General features: G+C 50.3%; 4 protein-coding genes across 4 annotated transcripts; 3 read left to right on the top strand and 1 right to left on the bottom strand.

Moving 5' to 3' along the window:
• Positions 1–1413: 1413 nt before the first annotated feature.
• On the top strand, positions 1414–2918 carry VFPPC_10054 (major facilitator superfamily transporter; the record flags this gene model as incomplete). The annotated part of the gene is made up of 2 exons (XM_022428688.1): positions 1414–2701; positions 2767–2918. The coding sequence occupies 2 exons, from the start codon at positions 1414–1416 to the stop codon at positions 2916–2918; spliced, it is 1440 nt and encodes a 479-aa protein (XP_022284055.1).
• Positions 2919–5391: 2473 nt separating this feature from the next.
• VFPPC_18248 (hypothetical protein) lies at positions 5392–5860 on the top strand (the record flags this gene model as incomplete). Its single annotated transcript, XM_022429891.1, has 3 exons — positions 5392–5407; positions 5551–5703; positions 5766–5860. 3 exons carry the CDS (start codon positions 5392–5394, stop codon positions 5858–5860), a joined length of 264 nt encoding a protein of 87 aa, XP_022285486.1.
• Positions 5861–7416: 1556 nt separating this feature from the next.
• Positions 7417–8730, top strand: VFPPC_10056 (hypothetical protein; the record flags this gene model as incomplete). Its single annotated transcript, XM_018288495.1, has 1 exon — positions 7417–8730. One exon carries the CDS (start codon positions 7417–7419, stop codon positions 8728–8730), a length of 1314 nt encoding a protein of 437 aa, XP_018137925.1.
• Positions 8731–9582: 852 nt separating this feature from the next.
• VFPPC_10057 (hypothetical protein) lies at positions 9583–12587 on the bottom strand (the record flags this gene model as incomplete). Its single annotated transcript, XM_018288496.1, has 3 exons — positions 9583–11739; positions 11805–12431; positions 12534–12587. 3 exons carry the CDS (start codon positions 12585–12587, stop codon positions 9583–9585), a joined length of 2838 nt encoding a protein of 945 aa, XP_018137926.1.
• Between the last annotated feature and the right edge of the window lie 2280 nt (positions 12588–14867).

Genomic DNA, 14867 nt, shown 5'->3' with positions numbered 1-14867 from the left:
TTACTGCAACAATTTGTGCTGCAAAAGGACCGCTTCCATCGATGATTAATTCCGGGATGAAACTTGCCCGCCAGTTCTTCAACTATTCCCCGCAGTTTGTTGGACTATTATCCGAAGATGTAGCTTACATCACATTCACAAATCCGAACCAAATGAACCAATGTATCACTACTGTACATGGTCTGGCACTACCCACGGGCGATGTACTGGTGGTTCAACGCTATTCTTTAGAACATTCGGCAGCTAAGAGTGAAAATAGGGAGCGAAAAAGAAAACAAGAGGAACGAGAAAGGAAGACGTTAGAAAGGACTGGAGGCGAAGTTCAGGACTTGGAAAGTCTTTTTTGCGTAAGTGAAAAGTTATAAGGGACCGGAGAATGGAACAAACTATTTCTTATGTCAGCGCCAGCATTCTACGCAATCAAGCTCTCAAGGTCCCACGAATGTTGTAAGTAAACACACGCCCGCGGAGTAATCAGCAACTAATTCATTTCTAGACTATGCCTGCGGTATACCTGTCAGATCTAATGAAATTCTATACAGTGTTTGTCGGGAGGGTACTAAGGTCGCGCGACGCTGGGCGATTTGGCGGAGCAGGGAGACAAGCCAGATGTCTTGGGGAAAACCAAAAAAAAAAAAAACACAGAAAATCACCGATATGTATCATTATGAATCCCTGGATACGCTCGAGCAGACATTGCATATAAAGTATTCATCAATCGTAGTAGACCAGTCAGATATTCCACCCACTGCGTTCAACCAAACACCTTGAACCCTGCGCTACAGCTCACTTTACACAAACCCATCTCCCAACTCACAACACATTCGATAAAGACAAATTTTTCTTAAAGCAATTATATCATTCTCAAATAAATGACACCAGCAATACAAAACCCCCAAACCCACTTCAACCCACCCCAAAAGTTCCCCCCAAACCCGGCTATCCACGGAACCACCAACATCTCACTCATCAAAACACGTTCGAAACCACATACTGAAAACTAGTCATATAAAACCCACATCGGCAAACCAAACCAATACCCACTGCCGTTGTCAAAAGCCGGTCGTTGACTAAACCTACGCTAACATGCATAAATTCAAACGATCGCAACGCTGCGGAGACTACAGGGGAATAAATGCGCTTTCAACGGGCCCTTTGTCTGGAAATTTGCTAGAATACAGCTTGTTACAAGGGCTGGACCGCAAGTGAGGGTGGAGTTTTATGGGGACTTGAAGATGTCGCCATTTTGGAATCGATGAAGACATTTAGTGGGGCGGATAGTTATGACTGACGATGATGCTGTGTTGTTCTTGTATATATTCAGTTTGGTATGCTGATTCGATAGACTGAGACAAGTTGTGATACGTCAAGTTCCTATTTTGTTGCACAGAACCTTGGTGAGGCTCATCCAGAATGGCGTCCACACCTGCCGCCGCGGAAGCAAAGATACCAAACACGACAACAGTACCCTCGCCAGATGTCCCCGTTAAGCGAACATGGTATCGGACAACTCTATTCAATGCCTTTGTCATCGGAATGGTGGGCTTCTTAGCCCCAGGTCTTTGGAACGCCATGTCCGCGCTGGGAGCAGGTGGTGCCCAGGAACCGTTTCTGGTCAACGCCGCAAACGCACTCGTCTTTGGACTTATGGGGATTTTGTGCCTTGTAGGCGGGCCAATTGCTAATCGAATCGGTCTCGATTGGACGTTGTTCCTCGGAGCCGTGGGATACCCCGTCTACTCGGCCGGTCTGTACACGAACAACCGCTTTGGAAATGAGTGGCTTGTTCTTGTCGGAGCTGTGGCATGTGGTGTGTCGGCCGGCTTGTTCTGGGCGTCGGAAGGTGCTGTTGCTTTGGGATATCCTGAGCCTGGCAAACGAGGAAAATACATGAATATTTGGTTATGGTTTCGCACTGGAGGACCGTTGCTCGGAGGAGCAATTGTATTGGGGCTGAACAATGACGCCAGCGCAAAGAAGAAGGGCAAGATTGATGCGAAGACCTATCTTGTTTTTGTTGCGCTGCAATGTGTTGCCGCTCCTGTCGCTTTATTGTTGTCAGCACCGGAAAAAGTTCAACGCAGTGATGGGAGTAAAGTCATTGTGAAAGCGGAAAAGAGTCTCAAGGCTGAGTTCAAGAGCCTCTGGAAACTGAGCTTGCGAAAGGACATCCTCCTCTTGCTGCCGATATTCTGGGCCGCGTATTTCAACCAGTACAGCGGCAACTTTCAGACATACTATTTTGGAGTGAGGGCTCGGGCGCTTATTGGCTTCGTGAGCAACTTTGGCACCTTGTTGAGCTCGCAGCTCATGAGTATGTTTCTCGATTACAAGGGCATTCGAGTGAAGCGACGTATCGAACTCGGCTTTTACTATGTTATTGTGTGGCACATTATTGCCTGGGTGTACGGCTGGGTCATTCAGGAAAAGTACACCGCCAACCCACCAGTTTGGGATTGGGAAGATGCTGGCTTTGTCGAAGGTTTCTTCGTCCTTCTGCTATGGGACTTTGCAAGACAGTCTCTGCAAAATTGGCTGTATTATTTCTTGGCAACCAAGACGGATAATATCTCTGAGTTGAGCCGGTTCTCTGGCATTTTGAGAGGCCAGGAGAGCTTCGCGCAAGCCATCAGTTTTGGACTGAATACGAGACAGTGGAAAGGTGGTAGAGTGCCACTCGCAGTCAACACCATCCTGCTAGGTAAGCATGTCTCGTTTATGCTCCGGTTAGGATTGAAGTCGATTGGCTGACAATTTTCTGCAAAGGGTTATCGGTTTACCCGACGTGGTTGGCTGTAAGAGACCACGATCCCATTGAGCACGACGAGACGCCAAGTGGTGTTCAGAGTGAGGAAACGTTGGAAAAAGCCAGAGCAACTGTCGACGTTGAGAAGGGTTCTCAGAGTTCGGGACGGTAACTTCAACCTTGGCGTGCTGTCCAACAAACAAGAGGAGTTGTGATCCTTGGTGCCTCCGTGATGCGTGAGCACCCACAGCAATCGCGGGGCAAAGATAATAATAGAACAGCTGTCAAAGGAGATAAGCATCGTTTCATACCGTTTCTCCTGTTCAATTTGCCTGACTTCGGCTTAATTCCGATATACGGAGAGTGGGGGCTGAAAAAACCAGCCTATGTGTGATGATGTTTTGACCATCATGTCTCCCTTGTCAGTCTCTGTGTTGTCACAGTGTAGTCAGCCCTATGTGAAACCCCTGAGGGGCGCCGAAAGGCGTGGTCCTCTCAATGACCACGCGAGCTTTGACATCCCTTGTCATCCCTTGTTTATGGAACTGATGCCGACCACACAAGGCACACAATGCCGTTGAGCTGAAACGCAAAGAGTCAAGCTGATTGTCAGGCTGGCTGGCCAGCGAGGTAGGATGTAACATCCGCGCCAATACGTCCCAAAACGAAAGCGGTTGGGATGGACAACAGCTATTTTCGGCCATAATCGGCCGACATTAACCCATCTTGGAGGGAAGCAGAGTATGCGCAACCTGCAGGCGGAGCTGGTTTATATCACACCTAATGATTGGTGCCATGAGTCCATGTCCACGGCTTTTGGGGAGGAACCAAGGTTGATTAAGTTCACATAGGGCGACTGACAAATCCGAAACACGTGTACAGTAACGCCGTCAATTTGGGCTTGCCACCACAACACCACACTCCAGAGCCTGGTCTGGACTTGCTGATGTTGAATTTGCGCTGGCCGCGGGAAACGAAAGCTCAAGCCAGTCACGAAACAACGGATGAATTATGTTGGAGTAGCTCTCATGCTTACCATTATCTCTTGGCCAGAATCGTACTAAAGCTGGTCCACAAATCGGGTAGCGTCAAAAACAAATCGGTAAGTCCCGCCACAAGGCTGAATGTGTCCCAACCCCTTCCCCGAGCGCATGGTTTTGCAATGGAGAAGACATGTGGCAGTTCTATTATTAATCTTCGAGTCTGCACGCGGCACGTACAGTAGAGTGCATGTCTGGCTATAATCTTCCTGGGTCTGCCTTGGGTGGATCTTTTGTAAAACGCATCCATCACTCGATGAGCATCAAGTTCGTCAAGAGCCGTGACTTTAGGCATAATCGCGGCCCGACCGATGAAATTTGATGGAGCCAGAACGGAAAATGTACCCCATCTTACGGCACAGACTGAGAAATGACTGGAAAATCGTCATAATAAGCTTCTCACGTCGGCTGACCGGAGCATCGTCGTTTTCCTCCCTGAGATGCGGCGCTGCATGGGTACAGTGCAGGAGGGGACCGGCGGTGTCATGGTTCCCGTTTGGGATAAAAGTGTGCATCCGGGAGAAGTTGGGGAGCCCGTTGGAGAGGGGCTCAATGTCAGAGTGGTGCATTGACATCTTGCGGCATGGAGAGAGGGACGAACCTTGACGCCGGAGCTGAAAGGGGGTTCCACTCTTCTGGAAAACAAGGCTTCCGGGCCGTAGAAACATTCCTCGAACGGAACTATTTGCGATGCGATGTGATGAGCAGATGCCATTGTGGTGCTGCTTGATGGTGAAGTGCCCAACTGACAAACAGTTGTTGTGTGGATTGAAGCCGATCGGTGCGATATCCGGCCCTGCCCGTCTCCTTGACGGGCTACGCGGCAAACATCGTATGCATCGCATTTTTTCGAAGCCCTTTACACGATTAGAGGGGTCTTGACTGGCTCTTGCAAGGCAGTCCCTTCTTCAATGTCAATGTTTTCGATCCGTTCACCATGTGCTCCAGAGTCCAGGCTCCACAAGAGGCTGAGAGCAAATTGGGACGGACCCAATTCACTAACTGGCCAGCAGCGAAATTGCTACCAAGTGACGATAGACAGATTTGAGTGGTGACCAGCACCCTTGGCACGCCACCCAACCCAGATCAAGTCCTGTCTTGCGCGCGTAGGTCACGGTACGAAATACGATAAAGTGGGACGCCACTGCTCAAGGTCCGTCTGTTGTCTTACTCCGTCTTGCCAGATGGAGCCTGTTGAACTTGGACCTGGACCAGACAGGGCAAATTTGGTGTCTTTGACATCTGCAGATCCACTAGACCCCAGTATACCCTGTGGCTTTTCCGTGAGCTTATAAGTGAGGGCTTCCATAACGCTTTTCACAATCGTGAGGGAGATTGCACGACACATTTGTCTGCTTTGCCCGACGTCGACCATCTGCTCATCAACGTCAGCTTTACGTTGCTCAATACTGAAGTGAGCAATACTTGACCTCTTAATACGCACACGTCGACCTGTTGCTGCTCAGACTGGCTCAATAGTTGCGGTTTGACGAAAGCGCAAGTTCTGTGACGGGCACATAACGGCTAGACATGTACAGTCCGACTCCCCCGACAACATACCCAAACCAAGTGATCCGACTTGGGCATTACCAGTCGGCGCATATGATGGCGTCAAACCAAGGTAAGCCAATCTGCCTGCGCACTTGGCCATCCTGGCCCAAAACGAGTCCCCCCATCCATTCCACGGGAATGGAGCAACCCCATGTGCTATTTGAGCAAATGCCTTTCCTGGCTCGGAGTGACCCCGGCGCTGATCTTCTGCAGTACCCCCTGTTAAAACTGCCGTAACGGCCAGATCGGAGGAAGAGTGTTATGACTTGCTCGTCAAGGAGATTTCTTCCATCCCTGATCGTGAAGTTCCTGTTGCCCAAAACGGAGAGAATGGCACCGAGTCGAATCAAGTAGCACCTATGCCTCGTGAGTATAATCATAAGGCAACTCCAAATGTATGCAATGACATACTGACAATGGGGGAACAGATTTGAGCCGAGGACCTGCGCCGGGAACGTCAACCAATGTCATGATTGCAAAAACCATTAGAGCTGCCATGGCTGGCATGCGACCTGGATCATGAGTCAAATGCCCAAACCTCAGAGTCGGCCTTATCCAAGCCGCCCTTATCCAAGCCGCCCTTGTGAGCGAGCTTGGATAGGGAATTCATGACAGCCGCAGTGTGGCCGTCAATCCCCAGCCTGCCCAACCAAAGATATGTCAGGGCATTCTTGTCGTCAACCTTGTGCTTTGGCTTCTTGTGACACCTGTCTGCATCGTGTTGCCTACCGCTAAGCCTCGACCCAAGTTTGTTGTAAGGAAATGGCGAGACTTCGACGCTGATACCGGTCGGATTGCGTTGGTGCCTTTGCAGCCTAGCTGGAGGAATCGTGATGGCGGATGATGCAAAGCAGGACAATCTATTTGCTACCTTCTGGGGAGCTAAGGAGCGCCGGAATCTGCTGGCGAGGGGAAAACAATCATTTTGGTTCATTCCGAATAATGGGACTTGGACGTCTGAAGTCGCTCCCCAAACGGCATGAGATAGGTTGCATATGGATTTGGCGGGCTTTGCATTTGGTGGGTGAGTCTGTGGAGTTTGTCGAATGGCAAAAGCCATTCCAAAAGGACAATTGGCAGTGGCGTATCGGGCTTTGTTTCTATGCATGTGGTTGTATTTGAGCTGAAAGCATTGGTCTGGGCGAGTTTGAATTGGAAAAAGGAGGAATGTACACAAAAGCGAACAGGAGTACGGAGTAAATTCAATAATTTCATATCCCAGAGCCGGAATGCCTCGCAGTAAGCACAAAATGTTTGGCTGCGGCAAAGATAACGTGCTGTCTTGGTGTTGAGTTTTTCCCGTGCAGAAGCGAAGTCAAGATGCGTTGTTGCCGTTCAATCTTGTTAACTGCACACATCTGGAAGCACCCAATATTTTTGGTGGTGGCCTGGCTGTCAGAAATCGACACAAATGGCAGGAACTACCCGCGACTGTGATTGACCTGACTGGCTGCTGCCCCGCTCAGGTGTCGCCACAAGCGCCACCGAGTGCCAATTGCCAAGTCCCATGCCTCATTTGGCTGGGCTTTATTAGTTTTGGGGGCCGAAGAGCGGGCGCAGATAATCATGTGGAAGTTTTTTTTTCTTTCCCCAGTACCGCGAGCATCTTTTTATTATTGCTGCGATTCCGTCGAAAGTCTAATAAAGCCTTGTTCTTCCCCCCTCTCTCGAACTCGCCTGAGGATTTGCTCATCTCTACGTTTGTTGAAGGGACTTGATCCAAGTCCTGAAGACTGACGCAGCCCGATTTTCCCACAACCTCGAGGACCGTCGCACATGTCCGCTCTCGCCAGCCAAGTCAACCAATCCCTCTTTACCACGGCACATCAGCATATGTGCCGTCCTCCTCAATAGGAAACTCAGCAGGCGACTTGAAGTCTTTGCGCTTGCTGCAAATTTGGAGACGAAGAAAGACTTTGATCTAGGATCAAGACGTAATCGACATTTTGAATGGGTAAGACTGACGGTTCTCTTCCCATTTTTCGCTACATTTCACACCTATTCTCGACGACATCCAACCAAGGCTACGAGCCAGTAAATACACGGGATCTCGACAGAGAAGAACCAACACCAGAAGACATGGCCGCGAACGACGCCCCAGAGGGCATAGCCGCCGCCAACAAAGCTGGCATCGCAACACACTCTTCCAGCACCTGGCCTGGCCACAGTGACAGCGCCATGTCCGATCCTGGGTCTGGAGCTGTCCGCGCCGAGACTCCCTCTGAGACTGCGGAAGCTACGCAGGGCATATACATCCTCGAGTCGAAATCGGTCCACTGGTGGAGTTACCTTGCCACGGCTGATTTTTGGATTGTGGTTGCCATCGGACAGGTTCTCGCGCTTTGCATCACAGCCACCAACACCTTTACCAGCTTTTTGCAGCAAGAGAACTTTAGCGCTCCGGCGTTCCAGACCCTGTTCAATTATGTGTTTCTCGCGGTCATCTACAACGGCATTTTCCTTATTCGCGATGGCCCACGTGCCTGGGTTCGGGTCGCATATCGTGATGGGTGGAAGTATCTCATCATGGCGTTCCTCGACGTAGAAGGAAACTACTTTACCGTTTTGGCATACCAGTACACCAATATTTTGTCTGCGCAGCTCCTGAACTTTTGGTCCATTGTGTGCGTGGTTATCATCTCGTTTGTACTTCTTAAGGTTCGCTACAAGCTGTTCCAAATCATTGGTATCTTGGTCTGCTGTGGTGGCATGGGCATCCTATTGGGATCCGACTACATCGTTCAGCGAGATAGTGGTACTTCTGGAGGTGAATCCAAGCTCAAGGGTGACCTATTTGGTCTGTTGGGCGCCACTCTCTATGGTACAAGCAATGTTCTCGAAGAGTGGCTGGTTTCCAAAGCCCCCATGCACCACGTCCTCGCCTTCATGGGTCTGCTGGGCATGATTATCAACGGAGTTCAAGCCGCTATCTTCGACCGCCACACCATTGCTGGCTCCGCTTGGAGCGGAAAAGTCGGAGGTTACCTCGTTGGATATACCCTCTGTCTCACGCTCTTCTACACGCTCGCTCCGCTTATCCTTCGCATGGGAAGCGCCGCCTTCTTCGACATCTCGCTCCTCACCGCCAACTTCTGGGGCGTGATTATTGGAATTCATGTGTTTGGGCTGAGCATCCACTTCATGTATCCCATCGCCTTTGTATGCATCATTATCGGTTTGACCATCTACTTCCTCTCAGGTAGTGTTTTGGGCGACTCCAAGAAGCCATGGCTGGGAGAGAACCAGGAAGGTGGTGTTGCTGGCGTCGGTACCGCCAAGCTCAGAGCCATCAATGCCGCTCGAATGGCTCAAGTTGAGGCTGAGAACGGACTCGCTCCCGGAAAGATGCAGACCACTGCCAAGCTTCGCGCTCTGTTTGGCAAGAAGCTCTAAGCTTAGTTCATCAGCTTCCAGCGCATATATGCACGTGCGTATTGCATGTCTACGGGCCAGTCTTAGGCATAGAGTTGGATGCATGTTACCTTTATTTAAGTCAACTAGGGTAATAAACTATTTGACCTTGCTTAACTTTTGTAGTAGCTGTAAACGCCACTTTAAAACCGGTGCAGAGCCGCTTGAACTTTCCGTCGTGATACTGCAATCTCGCGATCTCCCCATGCCCTAGCCATGAGGTCCTATGTAAAACCTCTAATATTGTAGATAATTTTGATCCCCAAGCTAGTTTACAACGTAGCGAAAATGGCTGTCCCCCAAAGCTGAATTCACCGCAACCAAAATTTCCCATTGAAATACAGATCCTCCCCCTACCTCACACGATTCCTGGTCTTTCAGGTCGTTCCTGTGCAAGTTTGCTGCCCTGCAATACATGTATCAGCCCCAAATTCAACATTGGGCAACCGAAGAGCGCACCGCATGTCGTTCAGCACGTCGAGTGTGAGGGGCAGTGAGAGCACAGCTCGCATCCAACAACGACACACAACAAGTGTATACGCAGTGACTACAATTGTTGTATCGAGTATTTTCAATGAAACTATTGCGCTAAATGAAATGTTAAGCCAAGAAGGACTCCTAGTACGCTAGACGCCAATGCATATCATGCTACTTGTACATGTCTCATCATATCATCAATACTCCCCAAGCCCCATTGGGTATAATGTTGTTGCTGCCGAACAACTCCTTCTGCCAAACGGCTCCCGCATGTAGACACTACAAAGCAAAATTCCATAAACATGCAAAGTATAGCTCCACGCTTATGTAAAGATAGATAACCAAACAGCGGACACACTAGGCTGTCGAACTACTACAGCCTTCAGATTTGCTCCCTGAGTCATGTGGTCCCTTATCTTGCTGCTCCTTCAACAAGCCTATTCGTCGATCTAGTTCGCTTCGAAGTTGCTTGTCTCCGGTAATGACTAGTGTTTTATCTTCCAAGGCATGGGTAAACGAATCGTCACCCATCCGGAATTTTTCGCGTATTCCCTCGGGTTCAGGGGACGGCAACCTGATTGGAGTCGGAGACTCCGGCGTGATCGGGTCTGGCCATAAGATTCTGCGAGCCTCTTCATCAGTCATTGGGGGCTCTTCAATGTGAACAGTAACTGTTTCTTCTGGTTTCCCTGGTGAGCGTCGTAAAGGCACAGGATTGCCAAGCACCACTTGCCGTGGGGTGGTAGGCGAGGCGGCGTCACCAGAAGAACCTCTTTCATCCTCTGTGTATCTAGGTGGGCTGATGGTGAGAGGTTGATTCGAGGACGAGGCATTTCCAGGGGGCGTATCAATCCCTCCAACGCCATCCAAGTCGTCTTCGTCGTCCTCATCAGACGAGTCGTAGTCTTCTGTCATAAGGGTAACGGCGTCAGCTCCCTCAATAGGTCCTTCTTCCTTGATCTTGTCAGATTCTTCCTTTAACATCTTGTCCTCAGAATTGCCACCCCGTTGCGCAATGGCCCCCGAGATGTTTCTATATTGACTCGCCCGGAGAATATTGCGCATCAACGTCAACTCGTGGGTCTGATACGTTTCGTAGAAACCCTTATTGATCTGAGCTGCAGCGTGTAGGTCACCCAACTCACCGATTTCACCGAGAATCTGGAGTCGAATGGAGTCGGGAAATTCGGTTGCAACTGTGTAATTGTCGTCACCAGCAGCCATGCGACTCAAGCCGGTCGCCGGAATTGTTTGTGGATCCAACATGCGATGCTTTGACAGCGCCCAGCCATGACTCTTGCCACTAATATCATGAAGGGTAAGGCCGGTGACGCTGTTATAAATGTCCGCGACGGCTGTGCGGAACGCTGGGCTCGGATCACAAACTCCGCCTCGATGGATTGGAGATGCAGGGCTGGGCATCATTCTCAACGTTTCTACCATCTGAGCGAGACTCCTTGAAGGTTGTTCGGCTTCTGGCATGTGTGATAGAACAGTAGGCTGCAAAATTTGCGATAGCAAATTCATTTCATTGAAAATGAGCATCATCCAGCCTAAATTGGCAGCATCGCAGCTGTGACTTCCTTTGGGGCATCTTGGTGAACTCGTCAACGTCGTCGCGTACGCCGGCGGTGCGGCCGGAGTCTGCAAGCTCGTCATCATGTCCAACTGCGGGCGTGCGTCCATATCTTTGGATGAATCTCTGATAGGCGGAGGGAGATATTCCTGAATCGCATTGGTACAGCAAGCATACATCTGAGCCAACTTGGCACACCGAACCGCCCAAATCTTGTCCTTTATCTTTTGAGGCCAGGGTTTGCTTTGTAGGTCCTTTTCACTAAGCAAGTTCAAAATTGCACTCTTGGACATTCTTGTAAAGAGCTGCCTAGAGCCGAATGCATAGCTGATGACCAATACTCCGTCGGGCATATCGTCTGCACCTCTATGCATCCATTGCGGGAGCCACCGGTGCTCAACCACCATCTCTAGTGGAGATGTGCTCTTGTATCTCATCGAGCACTCTGCAATGGCCACAAACTGTTCAAAGCTAACTTCCCTTGGCACCAGTTCATTATGCATATGGGCAGCATGCATCAGGATCTCAAGCGACTGAAGTCGATTCAGCTCATGCTGCGGCATGCGGTAAAGCTTCACCTCCGAACCATCTTTGCATACATAGGGTGTAGGAGGTGGCGGTAGAAGTGGCGTTATGTCCTCAGCTTCGTGCACATACAGGGCAGCTTGATGACCAGAGAACATGCGAGCAAAGATGGGCGATGTCTCGGCTAGCATGTACGATGAGACACGGAAACGCAGGACCGGATCACCGGGCGAGGATTCGCTTCCAATGTTGGCAAATTCCAGCATTGCATCTCCACGTTGTGCAATGGGAAATTCTTGTACCTCCCTTGAAGGCGAAATACCCGACTCGCCAGACTGCAAAAGTTGGCGGATTTCGGCTACTTCCTTCTTCACTCTCTCATAGTTTCTAAACCGAATCTCATACCTCGGGAACTTTGAAGGTGTAACGTTAGATTGCTAATCGACATGTTGTGGCATACAGGGTTGGCAATACATACAAATTGGGGATCGGCGGAGAGAACTCTGGTTACACTGGCATTTCTCATGCGATGCACGGCTTCTCTGCGAAACTTTTTGCTCGTGAAAAGCAAATCGATCATTTCCGGTGTGGCATCACGCTCGTAGCTTTTATAAGTGTCGGCCAAGCTGGTTTTGAAAGCCTCGCAGAGGGTTTCCAGGCAGCCCTTCCACTCTCGAATAGCACTGAGCCACAGTTCATTGGCTGGACCGGGTTTTGTGATAGCGCTGCCGGTGACTACCTCGGTAAGACTTCGACCGCTAAAAGAGCTACGTTGATCAAAAATTGTAGCACCCGGACTGCGAGGAGCGTCAATTGAAGAGTCTCGACGTATCATCAGGTCAGTCGCATTCGACATCGAGCGAGGCGGTTTGAATTCATCTTGTAAAATGCCGTAGCAAAGGGTTGCGCAAGGCTCTCGAATTTTCTCAAACTCTTTGTACGCAGAATCGACGTGGTTCGGGCTGGAGGGAGCTGAGCGCATTCGTTGTATCAGGCTTTGGAGCTGTCTATAGTTGTTTTCTTGAATTTCGTGCATGGAGCTCGAATCGACGGACCGAAGCTGAGATGACGAATAGTTGGGATCAAATTCATTTGAGCCGGAGTACTAATGACAAAACGTTAATTAGCTCTAAAACTCTGCACCTGAAATGAAAATCCTGGTCCATTCTAATACTCAGCCGAACAGAGAGCGCAGAGTATTACATACCATTCTGCCTTTGTCATCTTTGCCAATCTTGCTTTTCTTGGTTCGCAGAGACATTGGGAGCCGCCATTTTGTAGTCGATTTACCAGCGGAAGAGGCAGCGCCTTCGCTATTTGTTCTGTACATGACAGCGGTTTATAGGTTGGATCAGCCAAGCTACGTGTAACGGGACTGGCTTGCCCCGTTCGCAGTGGTCGGAAGTCTTGTCAACGGACTTGCACTATTCTGCCGTCAAGCCGCGGTGTTCAAGGCTGTCTGGGCAGGCAGGCGAGACTTTGCATCGTCTTCGGCACCACACGCAACCCAATGTTACTGGCCTCGAAGTCCCTCACACGGTCGAACCGTCGAGGTTTCTATAAATTGATCGCAGGGGCGGGGGGGGAGGTGCCTTGGGTCTCTGAGAGCCAAAAGTGACGTGATTTCGTGGGTTGGGTTCTGGGTCGTTTGGTCGGTTTGCGGGAGCGAGATGCCAATCCGCAACAGTGATCCCGTCGCTAAAAGTGATGCAAAATGGCCGCAAATGCTAGCAGATGACAGATGACAGATGTATTTCGTGTGCTCAGCGTCGAAAAAGCCCCCTTGAGTGGCCACGCAGGCAGCTCTGCTAGATGTATTTGATAAAGCCTGTGCCGATCCAGAGTCACCGAGAACAGATGGGTATGTGGTCAGTGCGCCGGTCGAGTCGCTGCAAGCGAGGCTTTACATTGACGGTCGTAGCAAAATTCAAAAGAGCCGCAATCGGGCGCAGCGTCGCAGGGTATCGCAAATTGACGAGCTAGCTCGTGGGTTCAGACGTTGAAAAGGAAGACCCAATAGATAGAGTTGCGAGACTGGGGGTATCGTCAAGTGCAGATTGTGGATGTATGTAGGATCGGAGTGCTCAAAAGTGGGCAGCGAAATGCGATGACAACCAGAGACAGTGGGCGACTGCGGGCAAAGATGGGTGGTACTTGCCGGAGGGAAGGAACGCGGAGAATGGAGGAAGGTGGAGAGCAGGTGTGGAGGATTATTGGAGGGCAAGAACGACGAACTGGCAGGGTCAGGCGCGCGTGCTGGAAGATCTGGAGGAAGGAACGAACGAGGGCAACAGCCGAATGAGGGGACAGGGGACAGGAGGGGACAGGAGGGACCAGGGCTGGAGAAAGTTGGGGCTGATCCTGAGTTGTCTTCGTCTCTTCGTCTCTGCGTCGTCGTCGCCGTCGTCGTCTTTGTTCGTTCTGCTTTGGGTGCTGCTTGAGACAATGGTCTTTTGACAAACGAGGCTGAAAGCCAAGACCGACAAATTGCAAAACGATGTGTCATACAAACTCAAAAGTCCAGACCAATGCCTCCTATGCTTTGAAGTGCAGTACTGATATGTGCTTCAACATTTGAGTCCACCTTTCAGCGGGACACGCCTTATTCAAATACTCGTTCGTGCCACGCACGAGATGCCGCCAACAATTCAGCTGGTGCACGGCCACACATAACACAAGATTCTTGCCGGTCGACCTTCAGCCCCTTGGAGATACTGACATGGAGCAATGGGCATAGATATGGTTATTGGCAATGTTCAAGCTTGTTGACATGGGGGGAGGCTTGGGACATGGTATGACCAATTGACGGGGGCCTGGAGTACGAGAACCGACAGGACATTATGACCAACAGACTGGATCAAAATGGTTCGTCAAACCACGAATGATACAAGTGGTAAACCAGGCATTATCCGTGTGGCACCAACAATCAATTCCGGCGTGAGGGGCGACATGCCGACCCCAGCATGCCCCCAGCCTGCTGTTGTCAACTGCTGGGATTTTCGGGCTTCCTACCTTGGTAGGTAGACTATCACACATTCACCTTTACAAAGTCGCCATCATCTACACCTCACAACTCGCAATTGGCGTAGTTTGCTGATTAGGGATACGGGTAGACATGCCTCGGTCGAAGCCAAATGGCAACTCTTTCTTGCTTTGGCTTCAAGTCTTGTCAATACGACCGCGGGGCAGGCATGGTCCACATGTAGCTCAAATGTCTCACCTCGTTGCTTCTTTTGTCAGGGTCCAATTTTGACATTTCCGAGTACTACCATCCTAGTGTCAATCGCCCCGCTGTCTCATCCACAGGATGATGGCTTGGTCACTTCAGGTCACAGGGTCAGACGGCATTTGAGAACAGCTCCCCACAAGTTCATTCAAGGTGCCATGGCTGCGCAATATGGCGACAAGTTAGGGAGCAATCCGTTGCCTGACCCTATGGAATATTTGATCCTGTCCCCAGTCGAAATGGCAACATGACGAGTTCGTCTTGCCATTGGCGTGGGAGTTTGTGGCTATATCTGGCCACTGCAGTTGCCTGATG

This window comes from Pochonia chlamydosporia, chromosome 4 (genome assembly GCF_001653235.2).
Source record: "Pochonia chlamydosporia 170 chromosome 4, whole genome shotgun sequence".
NCBI classification, from domain to species: Eukaryota; Fungi; Ascomycota; class Sordariomycetes; order Hypocreales; family Clavicipitaceae; genus Pochonia; species Pochonia chlamydosporia.
This window is presented reverse-complemented; position numbering and strand designations above follow the sequence as displayed.